Source organism: Solanum pennellii, chromosome 1 (assembly GCF_001406875.1).
Source record: "Solanum pennellii chromosome 1, SPENNV200".
NCBI classification, from domain to species: Eukaryota; Viridiplantae; Streptophyta; class Magnoliopsida; order Solanales; family Solanaceae; genus Solanum; species Solanum pennellii.
The window spans coordinates 2,722,414-2,742,879 of NC_028637.1; the positions used below are offsets into that span (position 1 = coordinate 2,722,414).

Genomic DNA, 20,466 nt, shown 5'->3' on the forward strand with positions numbered 1-20,466 from the left:
AAAAATAATAATTTAATATATGCTAAATATTTTCTTTAAATGTTCAAATAACACCCTAATTCAAAATAAGTTTATTTTATTTTCGACAAAACTAATATTTTCAAATAATATATTCCAAAAAGTCAATTATTACGATAATTTATTTCCAATCAAATAAGTTCGAAAATGATCAAGATGAAAAATTGAACAAGGTTAAACCATTAATTTCCATTTTCAATGAGTTTAACAGAATATTCCTTCTATAAACTTAATCAATACATTCTTCTGGTTTTCTTCTTTTTCTTTTCCACCGTTTTTTTTTTCTCTTTACAATTCAATATCCTCATTCAACAAGATTCAATTGCCTTGTTAGATTCTAAATCTAAAATTTACACGAAAAAATAGTACAAAATCCTCCATGAGAATCCAGAAAACCCTTTAATTCTTGATTTTCAGGTGAATTTTGTTACCAATACTATGTGTTAATCTTCAATTAAACAATACCCATTTTCCAATTTCTAAGTTTTTAATCTGTAAAGAACAAATTTTTTGTTGATGGGTATGGTTTATTTCATGGCCTAAGATTAGTTAAGCATTTGTTTTGATGAATTTGTATTAAAAATTTGAAGAAACTAAGAAAAACTCATGATTTTCTGCTGGGAAAAGTTAATATTTTTTGTTTGAGTTGATACCCACATTTCGAAGATTGTATTTTGCTTGTGTTTATGCTGTTTCTATTTTGTAGGTATTAGTTGACTGTGTTTGGACTTTTCACTTTTGTGAGGTTGAGGAGGAGGAAGAGGAGGTAATGGGATATGTTGATGGGGATGATTTAATTCATTCCGTTGAATGAATTGAGCATTTGTTTGATGAATTTGTATAGAGAATTGCAGGAAAGAAAGAAAAACTCATGATTTTCAGCTGGGAAAAGTTTATATTTTTTTGAGTTTATACCCACTTGATTGAGATTTCTAAGATTGTATGTTGCTTATGGTTATGCTGTTTTTATTTTGTAGGTATTAGTTGACTGTGTTTGGACTTCTCATTTCTGTGAGGTTGATGTTGAGGAGGAGTAGGAGGTAATGGCATCAGTTGATGGGCATATTTAATTCATGCTCTTGAATAAGTTGAGCATTTGTTTGATGAATTTGTATTGAAAATTTCAAGAAGCGAAGAAAAACTCATTATTTTCAGCTGGGAAAAGTTTATATATTTTTTGAATTTATACCCACTTGACTGAGATTTCTGAGATTGTATTTTGTTGATGCTGATGCTGCATACCTGTTTTTATTTTGTAGGTATTAGTTGACTGTGTTTGGACTTTTCACTTCTGTGGGGTTGAGGACGAGGAGGTAATGGCATCTGTTAAAAGGCATGATTTGATTCATGGCATCAAATTAGTTGCGCATGTCTTTGATGAATTCATATAGAAAAAAGTTAGATTTTGTTGCATATTCAAGATTTCAGCTGGACAAAACTTGTAATTTTTTCAAGTTGATACTCACTTCACTGAGATTTCTAAGGTTGTATTTTGTGGATGCTGATGCATGTTTTTCTTGTGAAAAGATAGTTGACTGGTAGAGAGGTGTTTGGACTTTTGTGAGGTTGAGGTTCAGGAGGAGGAAATGGCATCTGTTTCTGGGTCGAAAGGTGAGATCGATGAAACCTCTCCTGACATGTTGAAGAACACACCATCAAATATTAGGAGGTTAGCAGATGAGATTGAACACTTAGAGGGGAGGCAAAAGTACCTTGCTCAGACTAGAAGTCCGTCAGATGGTGGTGATGTTCGTTGGTATTTCTGCAAGATGCCTTTGGCAGTAAACCGTATGTTCTACTCTTAACTGTAAATGTTTTAGGTCCCATGTTGGCATTCATATTTGCAAACTTCTCTAAAAGTTGTTTGAGTTCTTTTTTTGATTGAGTTTGAAAAGTGAGGTCCACATGTCATGTGTTGTGACGTGTTGCTTTTTGTTTCTCTGTATGTTGAAGTGCTTGTAGCAGATGTACGATGTGGACATGTTTTTTTTTTCCGGGGGAAGTTAAGGCAGAATCAGAAAGTGAGCAGAAGCTTGAAACAAATTTGAAAACCATTCCTTTATGCATCATGTGGACTTTTTGGTTAGAGAGGAATGCAAGATCGTTTGAAAACCAAAGGCTTCATATTTATCTTGTTAGACATTGATATGCTTACAGAACTTTACTTTAGTGTAGGATTAGGATGACTGATTATATCTCAAAAATTTAGTTTTTTGAGTTTCTGGGGTTGTCACTTTTGGCTATAGCTTGTAATCTTGTGATGGACTTCTTCAGTAACTTCTTGGCACTTTATTGATAAAAACCCCGTCACAAAAGAAAGAAGAAGTGGGAACAGAATACAATGGAATACTAACTAGTCTTGATTATGGTTTAGTTGTGTTGTTGCACTTACATTCTTTCTGATGTTTGTTAGGAGACTTCTTAGATTGGTGAGAGACTTGTATGTCAGTGTATTGTGTGAGATTTTAAAATTCCCTAGTTTTAGAGAACCAATAGACCCTAAATTACCTTAAAAGAATTAAAACAAATTAAGCTCGAATAAAGCTGAATGGATGTTGAAGATTCATATTGCCACCCCCAAGTTTTGGATTGAAGCATAGTTCAGTAGGAAAAATTTGAATTGAAATAGAAGGTGTTAATGTATTGGCTCAAAGGAGTACAGTCATGTATTTGACTCATGGATATCTTTCCTCTCTGAGATTCTACCTTGGGAACAATTAATTGGAAAAGCAACTTGCTAGTTTATTCTGCTGTTTATCCTTTCGTTGTTCATTATATGGTTCTGAGGGATTTTTGTCCTCCAAAATGTTGCATTCCTTTTGAACCCGATTTCTGCAGCTTAAAAACATAAAATGTTTGGACTAAAAATTATACATAAGCTTTCTGAGTAACAAAATTATAGATTCTAAAAGAATAACAGTAAGTTCAATTCGTCTAGATTTAGTGTTCTTCAAAGGAGTTCATCATACCTTCAGAAACTTTACCATTGATGAGTCGGGTTGTGCTTTCTGGTTTAAAGTGTATTCATGAGTCAAAATTCTCTGATAAGTAGCTGATCTTCTTTAAACTCGTGAGTCCAAATATTATAGATTTGTCAATTGCTGTGAGCATGAGCTGTCGTATTCGTGTATAAATCTAGGTTGTCCTTTGTGGATTTTACTTTTACACAGAGCCTGCTGCAGCAGTCCCCAAAACAGAAGTAGTGGGAAAGGGTGATTACTTTAGATTTGGCTTGAGAGATTCTCTTGCAATTGAGGCTTCTTTCTTGCAGGTAATGTTTTCTGACCAGAGTTCTGTTTATTTGGATTACTTCTCATTTGTAAATAATTAATCTATGGCCCAGTCAGTATAACATTTGCTGGTACGTGATAAAGAGATATTGCCCCATATTTGCTTCATTTCTGCTTGATTATGCAAAGTTCAAGCTTCTGTATAAATATGCTCATCATGTACCTTCTGAAAGAATGGAAACAAAAAGAATATCACGGTATAACTTGTGTGGATATTACAATCTGCAATATTGTATGTCGATATCTGCGGTATTAATTGGGTTGTTCTATGCAGAGAGAGGATGAGTTGCTTTCTTCTTGGTGGGAAGAGTATGGGGAGTGCAGTGTGGGTCCAAAGGGGGCACCAAATAGATTCAGTTCTGCATCAGAAATATCTTCTCCGGAGAGCTCTCAAGCACATGAAGATTTAGTTGAAGAAGAAAGAGTTGGAGTCCCTGTTAAGGGGGGCCTGTATGAGGTATCCTTTGTCTATTCATTCTCTTATTTTACTGCCTGTTAGTCCATCTAGGAGGAGTACTTACCTTTTGTACTGTCATAATGACTCGTGAAACAAAAAAAGAACATATTACAGTACAGAATATAGACCTCCTAAGAGGAGAAGGTTAAGACAAAATTTATAAAGATGTTCACCAATGGCAAAGATCTGGGTAGAACATGTGATATCTGGAAATTATGCATGATGTAGCATGGACTATGCGGTTCTTGCCTAGAAATCTTATCTGGTTTCAACCTCTGCATACGAGATTAATTAGAAGGGGGTAATTACACAGTTAGAAAATAAATTCCTGAATAAGGACTGTCATCATCTCTGCAGGTAGATTTGGTGAAGAGACACTGTTTTCCTGTTTACTGGAATGGAGAAAATCGTCGTGTCTTAAGAGGTCACTGGTTCGCTCGTAAAGGGGGTCTGGATTGGCTTCCACTACGTGAAGATGTTGCTGAGCAGTTGGAGTTTGCATATCGGAGTAAGGTATTTGGCATTACTAAGAGTGGCAGTTTTGATATATATCATCTGATGTTGATTGCAAAGATTTATATGTAATTGGTTTTATGATCTTTTTTTTACATCTTCTGCTAAGGAATGTGTGACGGCATGTGGCAGATGCTGGAATCCTACTACTTACTGTCAAAAAATAAAATGCATTTGAAAATTTTACCTTGTTATCTGTTTGTTCACTGATCCAATTGAACGTTTCTTTTTTCATTTAATGTTCTATGCTCCTCATCTTTTTGTGGATAATTAAAAAATTTCCCTCAGTAATATTGATAAGTCTTGGATGGCTGCCACAGGTTTGGCATAGAAGAACCTTTCAGCCGTCAGGGCTCTATGCAGCTCGAGTTGATATGCAGGGTTTCGCCCCGGTATTAAATTGCTGAATTTATGGAGCTTTTGTTTATATGCTTTTTGAGTTGTACTTAGTGATGTACTTGCTTGCAACAATGCAGGGACTGCATGCTATTTTCACTGGAGAAGATGATACTTGGGAAGCGTGGCTTAATGCTGATGCCTCTGGTTTCTCAGGTGCTATAGGATTTGGGGGGAATGGTGTTAAGCTAAGGCGTGGATATGCTCTTCCTCAGTCCCCGAAACCAACACAGGCACTCATTTTCTTACTATCAAATCTAATACTTCTGTTGGTTCTCTTCGTTCTGATATGAAGTTACTAGTGTTAGTTTCCTTTTTACTGTTTTGTGCTCATCTTCATAGCGTCCTCTTTCTTTGAGTGGACATAGAGGGGGAGACATCATATAGTCTTGGATTGGCAATTCTCTCCTCATGAGATAGCTTTTGGGGTTGAGTTAGGTCCAAGGTCCATTTCTTCGCTATAAGGAAGTTGTTTATATGCCTTCTGTTATAAAGATGATTTAGAGTGAAGACTGGCTTTTGGTCCATAAAGGGTCTTGATATTTAGGATTTAATCTGTTTTCTCTTGTTCCTCCTTGCTGAAATTGAACTCATGTATCTGTTTCTTTTAGGACGAAGTACGTCAACAGAAGGAGGAAGAAATGGATGATTACTGCTCACAGGTAGGCCTAGTGCTTCTTGTTTACTACGTGAGTGTATGTGTTCTACTTCTATCACTCATCAATCAAATGATATATGAATATGGGGATGCTTATTTTGTCTTGACCTTAAGAAAATGAAATCATCATTAAGTTGCCAGTTCAAAAAAAAAAGATGCAACCATCATGTAGGCTTGTATTAGTAGTTGTACCTTTGATTGACTGTAGATATGGAAGGCATCAGAAGTACTAAGTTGCTGGTACTTGGTATATTGGAAATTCATAAGATTCTCTTAGTTGGGAGGTTTTATTCCCTCAAAACTAGAATATGACCCCCGTCACTTTCTTTGCAAGATCAAGCTAATATCTTATTTTAACTTTTCATTTCACTCAGTTGAAGGTTTCTGCATTTATTTAGCTAGTTCAACCTTTTATATGACCTCATGCTTTGTCCTTTTCGTATCTCTTTATCTATGTGCACATATTCAAATTCTCTTTTGACACTGATGGTAGTATATGTGCACAGAAGTAAAAAGGTTGCTTGAAAATTCGAGTGGCTGAAGCTAAAGCAGCTACTTTTGAAGTAATGTAATGAAAAGCAACAATGGGAGGAAAAGTCAGATTTGAAAAGAGGATTTCATACTTCTTTCTCTCATTTAAAACTGTCATCTCACACAACACCTAAGTGATAATGAGAGAACGACCTGTTTTCCTTCCTTTTTGATTACCTTCCTTGCATATGTATAGGACCGCATAAAATCAATTTCTAAAAAGGATTAATCCTTATCTTGACGAACTACTCTTGTCCAACTCATTGAGGTGGTTTTATCTGCGTGATATGTCTCTATTCGTGTTCTTTAGAGTTCAGTAATTACCTGTTTAATCAATTTTGATGTTTCTTTGTTTTCCTTTGCTGATCAAGTTAGTTGAGATTACTAATGTTTCCTAAAAAAATGCATAAACTTGTTTTTTAAGACTCATCTTTTCCACTTTTTACCTTCCATATGTAGAATGGTCTCTTTTCAACTTCTATGATAGCTTTGTAGTGCAGACTGTGTAACTTGATACTGCTGTGTATAGGTCCCTGTTCGACATCTGGTGTTCATGGTTCACGGGATTGGTCAAAGGTTAGAAAAATCAAATCTTGTGGATGATGTTAGTGACTTCCGCCATATTACGTCAATCCTGGCTGAACGACACTTAACCTCATACCAACGTGGCACTCAGAGAGTTCTGTTCATCCCATGCCAGGTATTGCTTTCATAGTTGATATTTTACATTTTTTAATGTGGTATGCATTGTTATGAATGCATTAGGGGTCTTTGGGTTGAGGTTTTAGAAGATATAATATCCACATAAAACTCAACATTGCTAATCCTCAAAAAAAATAAAAAATCTCAACATTGGTTTATACCATATTTGTTTAGGATTTGAAGAGATCTATTTTTCACATAACAATCAGCATTAACTAATGCAATTGGTAATCCTTTCTGTTTCCTCATTAATAATACTTGTATAAGTTATGTGGGATAAAAGATTGAATAAGAAAGCAAATATTAATGATACATGGATTAATCAAGTCAATGAAAGTTAATATTGTAACATGGAATTTGAGGGCCCTTACTAATCCCACAAATATGGTGAACAATTAGAAATCAGATGTCTATTGCTTTCAAAGAATCAAAGTTAAAAGGTGACATTAGGGATATTATCAAAGAATTATGGGCAAATAGGTGGGTGAAGTATGCATAGTTGGAGGCCAGTGGTACCAGAGGGGGAATTATATTGCTATGGGATCGCAGAATATGGGAGGGAGGGATATGTGAGGCAGGTTCTTACTGTATCACCTGCAAATTCTTAGGCAAACCTCTGGAATTTTGTTGGCTTTTATCCAGATGTCAGGATGGAAAGGGAAGAGGTGTGGCTTGAACTGCGCGCTGTCGGAAGCCTTTTTAATGAGCCTTGGGTGATTGCCAGGAACTTCAACACAGTTAGATTTCCATTTGTGATGAACTGTACTAAATTCAACAAGCCATGGTTGATTTTTCTGAATTCATAGAGGAGATGGTGCCGGAGCCTGGAGGATATTCCATTGGCAGGTTGCAATTTTACATGGATAAAAGGGAAAGCCATTATATTGCCGCAAAACTTGATAGATTTTTGACTTCAGAAAGAGTGGGAAGTTTCCCTTAGGAACATCAAGCAGTCAGTTCTACTGAGAGATATTTCTGACCACTGTCCTTTAGTTCTTGATTGTGACAATTGGGAGAGGTCAAATTATTTGTACAAATTTGAGAATTGGTGGCTCCAGACAGAAACCTTCAAAAGAGAAGAGTCAAAACTGTGGTGAGACTCTAGCATATGTGAAGGCAGGCCAGATTTCATTTTTAGCTTTCAAGTTGAAGGCTCTGAAGGGGAAACTTAAGGATTGGAGCAAAACTATACAGGGCAATCTGGAAATGCAGAAACAAAGTATACTTAGTCAATTGACTAAGTTAGAAGAGATTCAAGGCCATATATTACTGACAGATGATGAGGCTCACTTGAGGGCTGCCCTGACAGTGGTGTTTGAGGAAAATGCGAAAAAAGGAGGAAGTGGCCTGGAGACAAAGATCAAGGGGTTTTGTGGCTTAAAGAAGGGGAGAGAAACACCAAATTCTTTCATAGAACTACAAACTGTTACAGAAGGTGAAATATCGTTGATAAGTTTGTTATTAATGAGACTTCCTTAGATGAACCATCAGAGATCAAAGGAGAGATTATCAAGTTTTACCAAAATCTTCACACTGAAACAGAGAATCCTGTCATTATGTAGCAAATGTATACCTACTTGATCAGAGTGTCATTTATAACTGTAATTGCAACAGTTGAAATTGTAGAAAATGTTGATAATAGTGATGAACACTAGAAGCATCTAAAATTAGTAAGTAAAATCATCTATTGGACATGTGATTTAGGGCCTAGCAATCCGAGACCTCAGGTGATCCACTCTCTGCTTAGGGGTCCACCTCGAGATCGTAAGATGCAAAAGATAGAATAGGCCAAAGTGAGGGCACCAAGTAGGTATAATCACTGCTGTCTGTACTTGAATTTACATTGTTTGTGCTTAGTGGTGCTCGATCGAGTTATTTCCAGTTATCGTATTACTGCAACTCTAAAAATTGCTGTTATAGTCTTTCAATTGAAGCATTATCTTGTTACATAATAGTCACGTCTTTTCCCCCTTTGTCCGTTAGCATGTTTAAGTGTTTTATCTTTTTGCATTCCTGTCGTGCAATATTTTGGGGTTTTCTTCTTCATAGGTCTGTTTCTTGATCTGATTTCTGTTGATTTGTTCTTGTAAATTAACGTCAATTTTTCTTATGTTTCAACTGTGGGTACCAGTGGAGGAAGGGCTTAAAGCTTAGTGGTGAGGCTGCAGTTGAACGATGTACTTTAGATGGTGTACGGGGATTGCGCGTACTGTTGAGTGCAACAGTGCATGATGTGCTGTATTACATGAGCCCCATTTACTGCCAGGCTATTATTGACTCGGTACTTCTAATATGCTTTCTCCAGTTCAAGTTTTCCTCACTATCCTTTCTTCTTCCTGATGTTGCTCAGCTGTTGTGTTTGATTTTCTGCCTGGTTTCTCTATTCAAATGTTCAAGTTGCACTTTTAGTTTTGGAACTGATGTTTTGCTGGAATTCTTGGATTCTTGATTTTTTGCCTGGTTTCTGTATTCAAATGTTCAAGTTGCACTTTTAGTTTTGGAACTAATGTTTTGCTGGATTTATTGGATTCCCTTTAGCTTTGAGGAATCCATGTCCAGTTTATTTCTGTATTGCTGCAGTACCAGCTTGGTACTATCTGTTATTTAATAAAATTTATTTTTACTGATAAAAGAATGTCCAACTTACAAACCTTTTGCTTCCATAGCCCAAACTCTTTTGACTCTGGAGAATGAGGGGTTGTAATTCACATAATTGTTGTTATAGCTGTATGGAGAACAAATTGGTAACTAAGTGAAAATTTATATTCTCTGTAATAAGGTGTATGGCTATCTGGCCAAGCACCCTATGTGGTTACCTTTCTCATTAGATTTTTGGTTGTTGATTTATTCCCATATGTCAAAACCGGTATTATTTTTGTTTGATTTGTTTGGGTGTAATTGAAAAAGTATAAATTAACTCCTACAGAGCAGATCTCCTTATAAATGCTCCTGGAACCAACAAAATCCAAAAGATCAGAAAAATTACTCCCTAGCAAAAAGGTTTAGTAAAAATCTAGATTTAAGTACTTATATGGGAATTGAAATACCTTCAAAGCATCTCTGGTTTCGCTCCTTCCATATGGTCCATATAATACACTAAGATATCATCTTCTAATTGCCCTTGTAGATTTCCTTACTCTTAATCCATTCCAAATAACAAAAACTTCCTTCAAGCTCCTAGGCATCACCCAGCTTGTACCAAAGGTACTGTTCAACAAATTCAACAAGCTCCTTGCTACTATTCAATGCACAAATAGATGATCTATATCTTCACCTTCTTCTTTAAACATGAAGAACCTGCTGCAAAAACTGTACCTCTCCTCCTTGGAACTTCTTGTGTTAAGCATGCTCCTTGAGCTGCCAGCCAGCTAAAACATAACTGTACCTCTCCTCCTTGGAACTTCTTGTGTTAAGCATGCTCCTTGAGCTGCCAGCCAGCTAAATCATACCTTGGTTGGAGATTTTGTTCTCAATATCAATTTCAAAAGGTCTATCTTCAAAGATATTGCTTCTATTAACCATTTCTTTTTGCAACTCATTGACTGTGCAGCTTCCTTTACCTCTATTTTCCCATATCAATTCCTCTCCAGTTGATGTATCTGAATATTTTCGATTTTGTCCAAAAACTCTAGCATTTCTTCCACTTCCAAGTCATGGCATTGCTCCTGGCTGTTGATCTGTGAACCAAGTGGTTAGCATAACCTAATTTTAGAAAAATAACTGTATAATCTTATCAGCTTGTAACTGTAACAAATTGCGATTCTAGGGATCACTGTTGTCTTTGAATTTGTTATGTATGTCTAGTTTTCCTAAATCCTGAGATGGAAAAGTATGCTCAGTAGCATTTTTTTTGTTTTATGAAACTGGCAACTTAATAGCATTTGTATTTCTTTTCATGATGAAATCCTCATATACCACATGTCTAGTGCTGATTCTATTATTGCAAAGAAATAGTTCCTTCTTAGAATGAAATCATACACATGTACCCACTTAAAAAAAAACTATAAGTGAACCTATTCTAAAGTATTTAATGAATAACTACAAATCATAAGAGTTACCTAGTTTGAGAAATTTTGAGTTACACAAGTAATGTTTTGTCTTTTGATAATTAGTACTGTTGTATTCTTCAGCATTAGCCATAAAGGAATGTGGCCGCCTCCAAAAAAATTACAAGGTAGTAAGGTTAGACTCTAAGCTTTAGATAGCACCTAAGAAACCTACCAGCTCATCTACTTCCTCTATAAAATATCCTTCGCACAAGAGAATTAAAACACTAAACAGCTCCGTTTCGCATCATGTATGGACTTGATCTCGTTTCCTAAACCTCTCCCATTTCTTTCTTTCCATCTGTCCAGCATATACATGAGGATTTATCCTCTACCATTTGTTTGGACTCTTGCTACCCCCTCTTTTCATCCAGCAGCTCATCAAGTCAGCAGTATGCTCAGGCATTATCCACTCAGTCTTTGTGAGACTGAGGAACAGGTTTCACAATTGTGAAGTAAACTTGCAATGTAAAAAAGATAATTATTTGTCTCTCCAGTGTCATTGCACAAAAAACATCTCGTCAGTACTATTCTCCCCCCTTCTGTAAAAGTTAAAATAAATAATGTTGCTTCTAAGAGAACTGAATGGGGTCTAGGCATGCAGGATAGAGTGCTGGAATAGAAAGTTATGTGTGAAAAAAATCACGGTACTCTACTATGACTTAAGTGGTCGAAGATTCTGCTCATTAAAGCAACAATGACAATTGACATCTAGTGGAGCAAAACTGAAGGCATCACAAATGATTCAACCAGTTTTACCAAATAACAATACCAAAGAGTAAGTACAGTGACACAATTAGAAATGACTCTATTGACCTTCCTGAGTGACATAAGGTATGTTCAGGTAGACTGCATGACTTTCTGCAAAAGATTTGCTCAACTTGATTTGAAGGGCATTTTATTATGTTTTCTGGATTAATCCATTTTCGATTCATTTATCCCTGATTTAGGCGTGCCATTAATAATTGGTTTTAATGTGTATGAATACCTCCAATTGCACGAGGTAGACCTAAACTTACATTGAAGTCAACAGTCTTAGAAGATCTACAATCTCTTGCAATCCATAAACATTCAGCAGAAGACAGAACACAATGGAAGCTAACTATCCATATAACCAATGCCTACTAGCTGGAATTAAAACTTAGTCATGATAATATGCTAAACTTAGGTTCATTTGCTAGGATATCTATTAAGTTCAGAGATCTGTATGTTAGTAGAAATTATAGAAAACCTACAGTATTAATGAAATCCAAACTATTGAATATTGGAAATGGAGTTGAGAGTTCATGTAGCTTGACCACAACTTCCTATGGGTTGAGGCATAATAGTTGTTGTCACACTTCTTCAAGGTCATTCTGTTTATTCATTTTAGCAGATTCACCCATTAATTTGTCTTTACTGCATATGATATGCATTGGCAATTCAATATGGTATATCAATTGCCTACCTTTAAATTATTAGTGTTTAGTGCTAATTGTTTATTCCATATTCAGGTCTCCAACCAGTTGAATATGTTATACTTAAAGTTTCTCAAGAGGAATCCCGGTTATAGTGGAAAGGTATAAAGATATAATTGAATATGCAGAGATTCTTTCTTATTTCTATAAGAACTTGATGCATACAGTTCAGATTAAAGATACATACTAAAATTTTGTAAAATTCTCAGGTTTCTTTGTATGGTCATTCCCTTGGGAGCGTTTTGTCATATGATATCCTATGCCACCAAACAACACTGTCCTCCCCTTTTCCCATGGAGTGGATGTACAAAGAACAAAATGAGAATGAATTGTCTCAGCAGGATCAGAGCAACCTTTCTTTAGACCAAAACTCTGCCTTAAGTTCAGATGATGAAACTTCTATTAGGAAGGGAAATAAGAGTGATCTGTCAGATAAAGACAAAATGAATGTAGAACCAAGTTTGTCAGTGTCTATGGAAGATCGTACTGAAGATTTTTGTCATCCTGTGGGCCCTCCTGCTTCATCAGACTCAGATGAACCAGTTGCAAGCGATGATATCAGGGAACCTAATGATTCCTCAGCAAATGAAAATTTTCGTGACACTCCTATTGATGAGAGGGACACTATAAATGATGCCGAGAATGTGGAGGATGGAATTTTTGAGTTTAATCAAAAGATTGATGAGGGAGTATCTGAATGTGAAAAAGACAGAACAATCAATTCCCTGAGGAAAGAGGTAGTGACATGTCATAGTCAGCATGCATTTTTCATTATTAAAAATACTTTCTCTGTACTGAAGTTTCTCCATCAATGAGACTGGTCCAGATTGATATGCTGAGAGCCAAAATCCAAGAATTAGATGCCGAGTGTATAAAGAAAGGTACAGCTAGACAAATAATTATGGAGATCAGTTTTTAACTTCCCCTAACTTAGCATTTCAATTGTGTATCAAAGTAAATGGTCCTTATAAGTTTCTTTTGAGATAGGATGTGTAACGGAAGCAGAAAACGGAGGAACAAACACAGCTACAAGAAATCAATCTATTCCTGAGGAAAGTGATTCAGCAAAGAGTTATACCCCGCAATTAAGATACACAAAGTTGAAATTCAAGGTAATACTTCTCCTTTGTAAGATGCAACTATTTTCTGGGTGTGTTTGGGCAAGTTTTGGTTTGATGTTGGAGCAGGACTTTCAATGTTCTTTGAAATTCCTAGAAGAAAGTTATTGAGCTTATCAAAATGTTCATCTCTCTAAATACTTGTATTATGCTTTCATCATTTCTTTAATACAAGACTAGCAATATTCAAGATCCTTTATGGTAGGGTTAACAATTTTATTGGAATGCATTAACTGGCTTTTGATAATTTCACCTTTCGTTCTTCTGATTATTCTTCATTTGTTGGGTACTCCAAGACATCTTCTAACTTTGGCTGTTTCATTCTTTGGTTCTTTCATAAAAAGGTGGATACATTTTTTGCTGTTGGATCCCCTCTTGGTGTTTTTCTATCCCTCCGCAATGTTCGTATTGGGATCGGTAATTCTTCTATCTATTTTAAAGCACATGTTGATTTCATTGCTTATTTATCCTCTGAAGGGGTATACTTTGTACTTTTGTGACAAATCTCTTGAATATTTTACCATAAGCCTGTAAAACTGTTATCTGTTTGCTTGAATAGACACTTAGTGTTTGTTTCCATAGATCTAATACATAAACTTTCTGAAAAAAGGTTAGATTGTATGATAAACAAAGGAAAACTCAGGAAGTATTCAAGTAATACCTACAATCAGAAATACAAAAGTATTGCTGTACTCCTATGAACTCATAAGTTGTCTAAAATACTAGGGATATCCTCATGTTGACAAGGGTATTCATGTTTACACCAGAAATAGAAAAGAGTCAAACAATTCAGCTTCATTTTATCCATAGAGCAGCTCTTGTTCTCAAAACATCTCCGATTCCTTCTCAGCCAAATGGTCCACCAAATGCAAGCTGGGATAATCTTCTATCTTTCACTGTGCCCTGACTGATCTCCATCCCTATTCCAACATGCCAAAGCTTCCTTCATGTTTCCTGGCATAGATCAACTGATGCTCCTTACCTTGATGAAAATCTGCCAAAGTTTCACCATCTCCTTACAGTGTAAAAAGAGATGATTTATTATCTCTGCTTCACATTCACAAAAAAAGCATCTGGAGCACAGCCGAAGGCTCCTCTTCATACGGATATCCTGAGTGAGAACAACCTGTTTGCTAAAAGCCATGTAAAAACAGGGCACCGTGTAGGGCACCTTAACTTTCCAGATCACTTTCCATTGCCAGTAGTTTGGTTGAGTCTGTGTCTTCTGTGAGTTTTTGTAAGCTGATTACTTTACTACTATCAAATCTGCTGTATAAACCTAATCTTTATATATCACTCCTTCAGTAGCAGTAAATAAATGTTTGTCAAATTAATTATTTTTTAAATGTTTGTCAAATCCTCCTGGTGCATTATGCTGCCTTTAGCTCTGCAAGTTCCATGAATCCTGTGGATGCTCTAAACTCTGTATGTTGGTGGCGACTGGTGCCATTTGATGTTTATAAGGGGTTAATTCATTTTTTTTGTAGGTTCTAGGCAACTCATGGGTGTTTGAAATATGGCAGTTCTTTTTCTTCTATATATTAAAAAGATGGTGGTGCATCTGTTTCACTTAATTATTATTTTTTATTTCTGTTTTATCCTGGTATGACAGGCAAGGGGAAAGACTACTGGGAAGAGGATAACATAGTTGAAGAGATGCCAGCTTGTCGACAAATGTTCAACATATTCCATCCTTTTGATCCAGTGGCATACAGGTTTCATGGTCGTTATTATTGCTAATTTTGGTCATCTTTTTTGTTTTACAAGCTCATGCATGCTCGATCCTATTTCAGAATAGAACCACTCGTCTGTAAAGAATATCTCAACAAACGCCCCGTCATTATACCCTACCACAGAGGTGGGAAACGGCTGCATGTTGGTTTTCAGGTAAGGTCTCCATAGTTACGTAATTAATGTGCTAGGTTCCTTCCACTGTCTGTATTAATGTGCATCCTGATACTACTTGGTGCAGGAATTTAAAGAAGAAGTATCTTTGCGCTCACATGCTTTTGTGAACAATATAAATACTGTAAAGGTGTGTTTTCTCCCCATTTGTTGATGTGACATTACATGCACAAAAAGGGTGGCATGTTTGTGATTGAGATGATACGATTCAATATCACTCATTAGGAAGTTCGATATGCTGTAATCTTGCTAAGGTTGACAAATGAAGAATTAAATATTCAGCTTATTACAAATGAAACTTGCTGATTGGATTTTATTGACCTTAACAAAGTAAGAGAACGGCTGTTTAAAGTATAGATATGTGCATGATCTTTTAACATTATAAAGCATAGCTCATAGAAGTAGAGATCCCTGCTGAACAGATCACTTGACATGGAAAATAATTATTTGTTTTGGTTTATATCAGCTTGTTGTTGGAACCATGAATTGAATGACTTGGGTTATGCTTCTGTAACCTGATATTCTCCTTTCACTTATCATGCTGGAAACGTGTGTTCTTCATCTAACTATTTTTTATGACATGCATTTTTTCTACTAGTTTGAAACTTCAATCCTGGATTAATTTACAGAAGATGGGTAGACTAGCTTGTTTTAGTGCTTAGCCTTTATTTGTGTGATTATTTTATGGTTTTCAATTAGGTCTCATGATGCCAATGAGTTATGGATATTACTGATGCTTTGTGATTAGGTAAAGGTGATCACTCTTTGTCAATCAAGAGACAAGGATGGCGAAGATGGTAATAAAAGCAACCATTTCTTTTTTCGAGTGCTTTCTTCCAGTTTAGATTATAAAAGTTCCTCTTCCCTTTTATCTGTGACAGAAGCTATCAGCTCTAAATCAAGCTGGAGCATTTCCCCTCACCCAACAAACACCATTTACCTTTTATCTGTCTTGGTAATTATGTCACTTTCTTGCAGAGGGTTCCCAAGAGTCTCAGGAGATAGAAGAGAGGTCATATGGCTCAATTATGATGGAGAGATTAACTGGAAATGAAGATGGTCGAGTAGATCATGTTTTACAAGTACGTTCATTCGCCATAGACCTTCAAATAGTTGTTCTATTTACGTTATATCTTTCCAGTTTCTTTTGCAATTGAAGGCCTTAATATTCTGTGTTACATGGCTGTTCTCTTGCTCTTTCTACTTTTTCATTGTTTTCCTGTAGCTGTTGATGTTCATATTTATGTGGGTGATTGTTCAGTATGCAAATCGGTGTTATTCAATAGATAGATAGCCCCTTAAATTTGGCATGAACTGCCAGTTAGACACCTCAACTTTCTTAGTGACCATTTAGACACCTCAATTTACAGAGGTGCGTCTTGAGTACACCTTGTGTTGACATGGCATATTGTTTGTTTTACACTAATATTTGAGCACGTGAAAAGCTTGAAGTATGTTTTTTCTCTTCCTTTTGCTCAAAAAAATTCACCTCTCTTCTCCATTGACTTCTCCATGGGTCTATACACTTTCCAAAAAAAATAATCAGGAGATCAGTTCAAATGCATCTATACATTTTCACCATTGATGACAAAAACAAGATGGAAACATGAATTTTCCAGCTATAAAAAAGCATGTAAAATCTCTTTATCATTTTTTTTGAGGATAGTAACACTAATCTATATATGTAGTCCCCTTCAAAAGGTATTACAGTCTAGTCATATTGTCGTCTATCACCTCTATTTCTTACAAATAATCTAAAACATCCCAGATATCTTCTGCTTGGACTAAAATGTTCTCTTTACACCAAAAATAAAATAACGCTAGACAATTTATCATTAATGCTGATCATTTCCTTCGATTTAATCCCCGTCGGTAACGGGCAAGATTGGAGAGTAAGGAGGGTTTCCCCTACAATCACTTCTCACCGAATACAGAGTTTCACATGTCAAGAATTCCACCATCTTCTTTCAGCATGTGTCAGGAAAACTGAATTCATAACTTTTATGTTATACACAAAAATGGAAGTACGACTCCTGTTCTCATACTAATCATTAGACAAAGATCATCAAAAGAAGCTTTTCAATAATTTTAAAAACTTCAAAAAATTACGATTACCGTAATGAATAAAGTTTTAAAAGCTTACGAGCATGAGGCATTCCACGTCTACTAATCAGATTTTGTGCTTTACCGTCTGTCCATGCTGTGAACTTAAGTTCTAATGTCCAGCAAACTGAATCAAATGTTTTTTTCCTTTTTGAAATCCACATGATTTCGCGTGTGTGTGTATATATATATCATTAGGTTCTTACTATGTGTTCCTTTTTAACACCTGGCTGCTGATAGTGTCCATGAATGAGTATATATTTTAACTCACTAGTCGCGATTGGCTTTTGTTCTTTTTTTTTTTGCAGGATAAAACATTTCGGCATGCATACATTTCAACCCTTGGAGCACACACGTAAGTATCCTTGTCAACATAAGAGGGTTCATTGTGTCAGTTGCACGTCTCCTCTAAAATGATTGACAGGCATGTATACCCAAAAATTCCTCATGCGCAAATGAAGAAAATGGTGAGATCTAAAGTTTTTCAATGACAAAATCTTGTGTTCATAGTGTCTTTTCATACTACAAAGACTTCGGTAGGGCTAAGGTTTGTGTACGCTTTAGCCTCCCCATACCCAGCTCTTGAGATTATACTGTGTATGTTGTTGTAGTTGTAAGACTTGTATGATATGCAAAGTGACAGGAATCGTGGAGGAGTTTGAATTAAGTAATTCAAAGACAGAACTGCTTAATGGTTATGGTAGTTCAAACTGTGTCAACTTACTCCACTTCTTAAGGTGCCTTTTTCCACTAAAAATCTCCTCTTGTTAGGGAACTCTGTCAAATCTTTCCTTGTCGTAGTCGACTTTTCTGTAACTCAATATAGTTTTTATGCAATAGAGGACCCCACTAGACTCATTAATCAAAGCTTTAAAAAATATGAATTCCCCTGCTTTGTGGTTGTGTCAATTGAACTTTCTGGAAGCAAAATTTGTTCAGGACGATTTTGATGTTGGCAAGAAATGCATGTTTGAGTACCATTCTTGTCAATCAAAAAAGCGGTGGCGCAAAAAGTTTGGTCAATTTTTCCTAGAAGTTCTTTCTTCCTTCTCATCCAAGTTACCTACTATTCTTGAACTAGATAACACATTACATTGAAAGTCAAGAGAATGAGGAGTTGTTTAGTTCAAGAACTTGTTCAAAGTTTAGAAATAATATAGGGATACAAAATGTTGTGTTATTTACACCGAAATTACATTTGTAATTTAAGTTGTGTTGCAAAACAAATGCCTTATTACTTGTGCAGAATATTGTGCAGAATTATTTTTCCTGATGCATCTAATAAAAAAAAACCTTCGTGTACTTCCAATCTTTTGGAGAAAAGCATGTTCAAATTGGTTTTCCTTCTTTGGACAATGTTTGGTTGAGATTGAAAAACGAGTATTTGAAGTTCATGTTTTAAAAAAAGAATATTTGCAAGTTGCCATAGTGTTTGAACATGCATTTCACTTGGGAAAAAGTTGGAAGTTTTGTGAGTGAATACTATTATTTCACTTGAAATACCCATCTTTTCAACTTCAAATTCCCTATTTCAAGCTGAAGTTGAATAATGGACAAAATGGTAAAACAAACATACTTTGAAATTAATTTAAATATTTACAAATGATGATAATACATGTCCCACCACCTACAAACTGAGCAGTTAGCTAATAAGAAAACACATACGTGAGTTTCTGTGTAAAGCAAACCTTGACATGTTCTAACATGTATGTGGTGCTTGTTTCTTTTTCTCCCTTGTTCGTTAACCAAAGAGAATGTGGTCTCATGGTGCCTATCTTGTATCTTTCTCTGGTGTTTGATTCCTTTAGGAGATTATTGGAGCTTCTTGAGTCATAACCAACATTTCTTTTGAATAAGCCTGGTTTACTTGCATCTTTGCCAGCCTTTCGACATCCGTAGACAACTCTATCGAATTTAGAGTTGTCAACAGTCTCATATATTTAAACCTCAGTTTGTTGCATTCTTCTGTATATAGTGAAAGGTTTTTATTAAGTCTGAACTCTGTCATGACCTTACAATTAGCGCTCTTATTTTAAGCGGTATGGTGTAGTTTTTACTCAAACTTTTTTGGTTAACTGTGGTGTCGTGACCAATTTATGCACATCTTGACTAATCTACTGAGCACTTAATACCTACTACCTATATATGTATTGGGCGACCTATCTACCTATGGTTTGAAGAATACTAAGAGATCATCTATGGTTATTTCGTATCTGCTGGGATGCAAAATTTAGATTGCCTATGGTTCATTTGGAATCCATCGCAGATAGTTTTGTTGGTGAGACATGTCAGGTCAAAAATGCTTGCCAATTCATTGTACTATATTGCTTCGTGAATCTCATCTACTCTAACGCAGCTTTTGATCAGGATTTTCCATTTGTTCTATGGTATATTCAAATCATTTAAAAAGGATTTAACATTTGCAGGAACTACTGGAGAGATAACGATACAGCTCTTTTTATGCTGAAACACTTGTATCGGGATATACCAGAGGATTCCTACTCGTCTTGTGAACCTGTGGAAGGAAGTTCAAAGGATGATAGAGATACAACGACCTGGTATGATCAACGAGAGGAGGTTGATGAAGAATTCCCATTAACATTTGCGGACAAAGTAACTGTGAAAAGTTTTTCTCACAAAGCCCGGAGAACTTTGAAGTGGTGAATCATGCTTTGATCTCTTTTAAACTTAGAGATGCAGAAAAACACCAATTCTGGACTTATGCTACTTCAACACTAATCAGTGTAAAAGCACAAGTTCTTTGTATACCAGTGCTCAAACAAGGAGAGTGTTGAAGGGGTATATCTGTCTTGTGCAAGCGCGGTCAGGAAATACCTTATATACTGTTTCAGAATCTGATGTAAACGAAGGTATTTCTCCGCAGCTGTGATCTTTAACCATCTCCTGTAAGACTGATCTTCGTCTTAAAAGGAAGACGAGAAACATAAGATCGATCCTCCAGTGTATACAGTGAAAAAGGATATGCTCATGTGACTTGAGCCATGTATGAATATACTTGTTTTTTATATGTGAATTTCTGGCACTAAACATGTAAATATATGTAGCTGTTAGAAAGTGACAATATGCTTACTTAGTTTATGTATTTTATGTGTTTTATTGTCATTTTCCTCTTTGGACATTTACCTAGTTCATGTTCACCCCTCAATTCTTCTCGTTATCGCTTCGTTGTGGAACAGTTGCGATCTACTTTGATTCGAAAAAAATGGGCTTGAGAACCTTACGTTTTTGAATCGATAATCATCTTTCGACAA

General features: G+C 35.8%; 1 protein-coding gene across 6 annotated transcripts; it reads left to right on the plus strand.

Annotated features, from left to right (window-relative positions):
• The first annotated feature begins 256 nt into the window (after nucleotides 1-256).
• Nucleotides 257-20,341, plus strand: LOC107007982 (phospholipase SGR2). Of its 6 annotated transcripts, none has more exons than XM_015206855.2 (25): nucleotides 258-435; nucleotides 725-784; nucleotides 996-1,058; nucleotides 1,278-1,351; nucleotides 1,546-1,806; nucleotides 3,189-3,289; nucleotides 3,583-3,765; nucleotides 4,123-4,278; nucleotides 4,599-4,670; nucleotides 4,755-4,907; nucleotides 5,286-5,336; nucleotides 6,393-6,563; nucleotides 8,697-8,846; nucleotides 12,105-12,170; nucleotides 12,278-12,805; nucleotides 12,895-12,949; nucleotides 13,056-13,180; nucleotides 13,531-13,603; nucleotides 14,799-14,901; nucleotides 14,980-15,073; nucleotides 15,159-15,221; nucleotides 15,840-15,888; nucleotides 16,070-16,173; nucleotides 17,503-17,549; nucleotides 19,621-20,024. In XM_015206855.2, the coding sequence occupies exons 5-25, from the start codon at nucleotides 1,605-1,607 to the stop codon at nucleotides 19,856-19,858; spliced, it is 2,784 nt and encodes a 927-aa protein (XP_015062341.1). In that variant the 5' UTR covers nucleotides 258-435; nucleotides 725-784; nucleotides 996-1,058; nucleotides 1,278-1,351; nucleotides 1,546-1,604; the 3' UTR covers nucleotides 19,859-20,024. The 6 variants fall into 6 exon arrangements, with proteins under 6 accessions (XP_027769764.1, XP_015062341.1, XP_015062340.1 ...); XM_015206854.2 differs by having other exon boundaries at nucleotides 1,278-1,331; nucleotides 1,550-1,806; XM_015206852.2 differs by having other exon boundaries at nucleotides 259-435; nucleotides 1,278-1,331; nucleotides 19,621-20,341.
• The last annotated feature ends 125 nt before the right edge of the window (nucleotides 20,342-20,466 follow it).

What these genes read in the sequence shown, in the direction of transcription:
- LOC107007982 (XM_015206855.2), top strand. Translation starts at nt 1,605, where the DNA reads ATGGCATCTGTTTCTGGGTCGAAAGGTGAGATCGATGAAACCTCTCCT. An exon ending in TTGAGGCTTCTTTCTTGCAG is followed by an intron (nt 3,290 to 3,582) that starts GTAATGTTTTCT and finishes TGTTCTATGCAG; the next exon opens with AGAGAGGATGAGTTGCTTTC. An exon ending in ACAATATAAATACTGTAAAG is followed by an intron (nt 15,222 to 15,839) that starts GTGTGTTTTCTC and finishes CTTTGTGATTAG; the next exon opens with GTAAAGGTGATCACTCTTTG.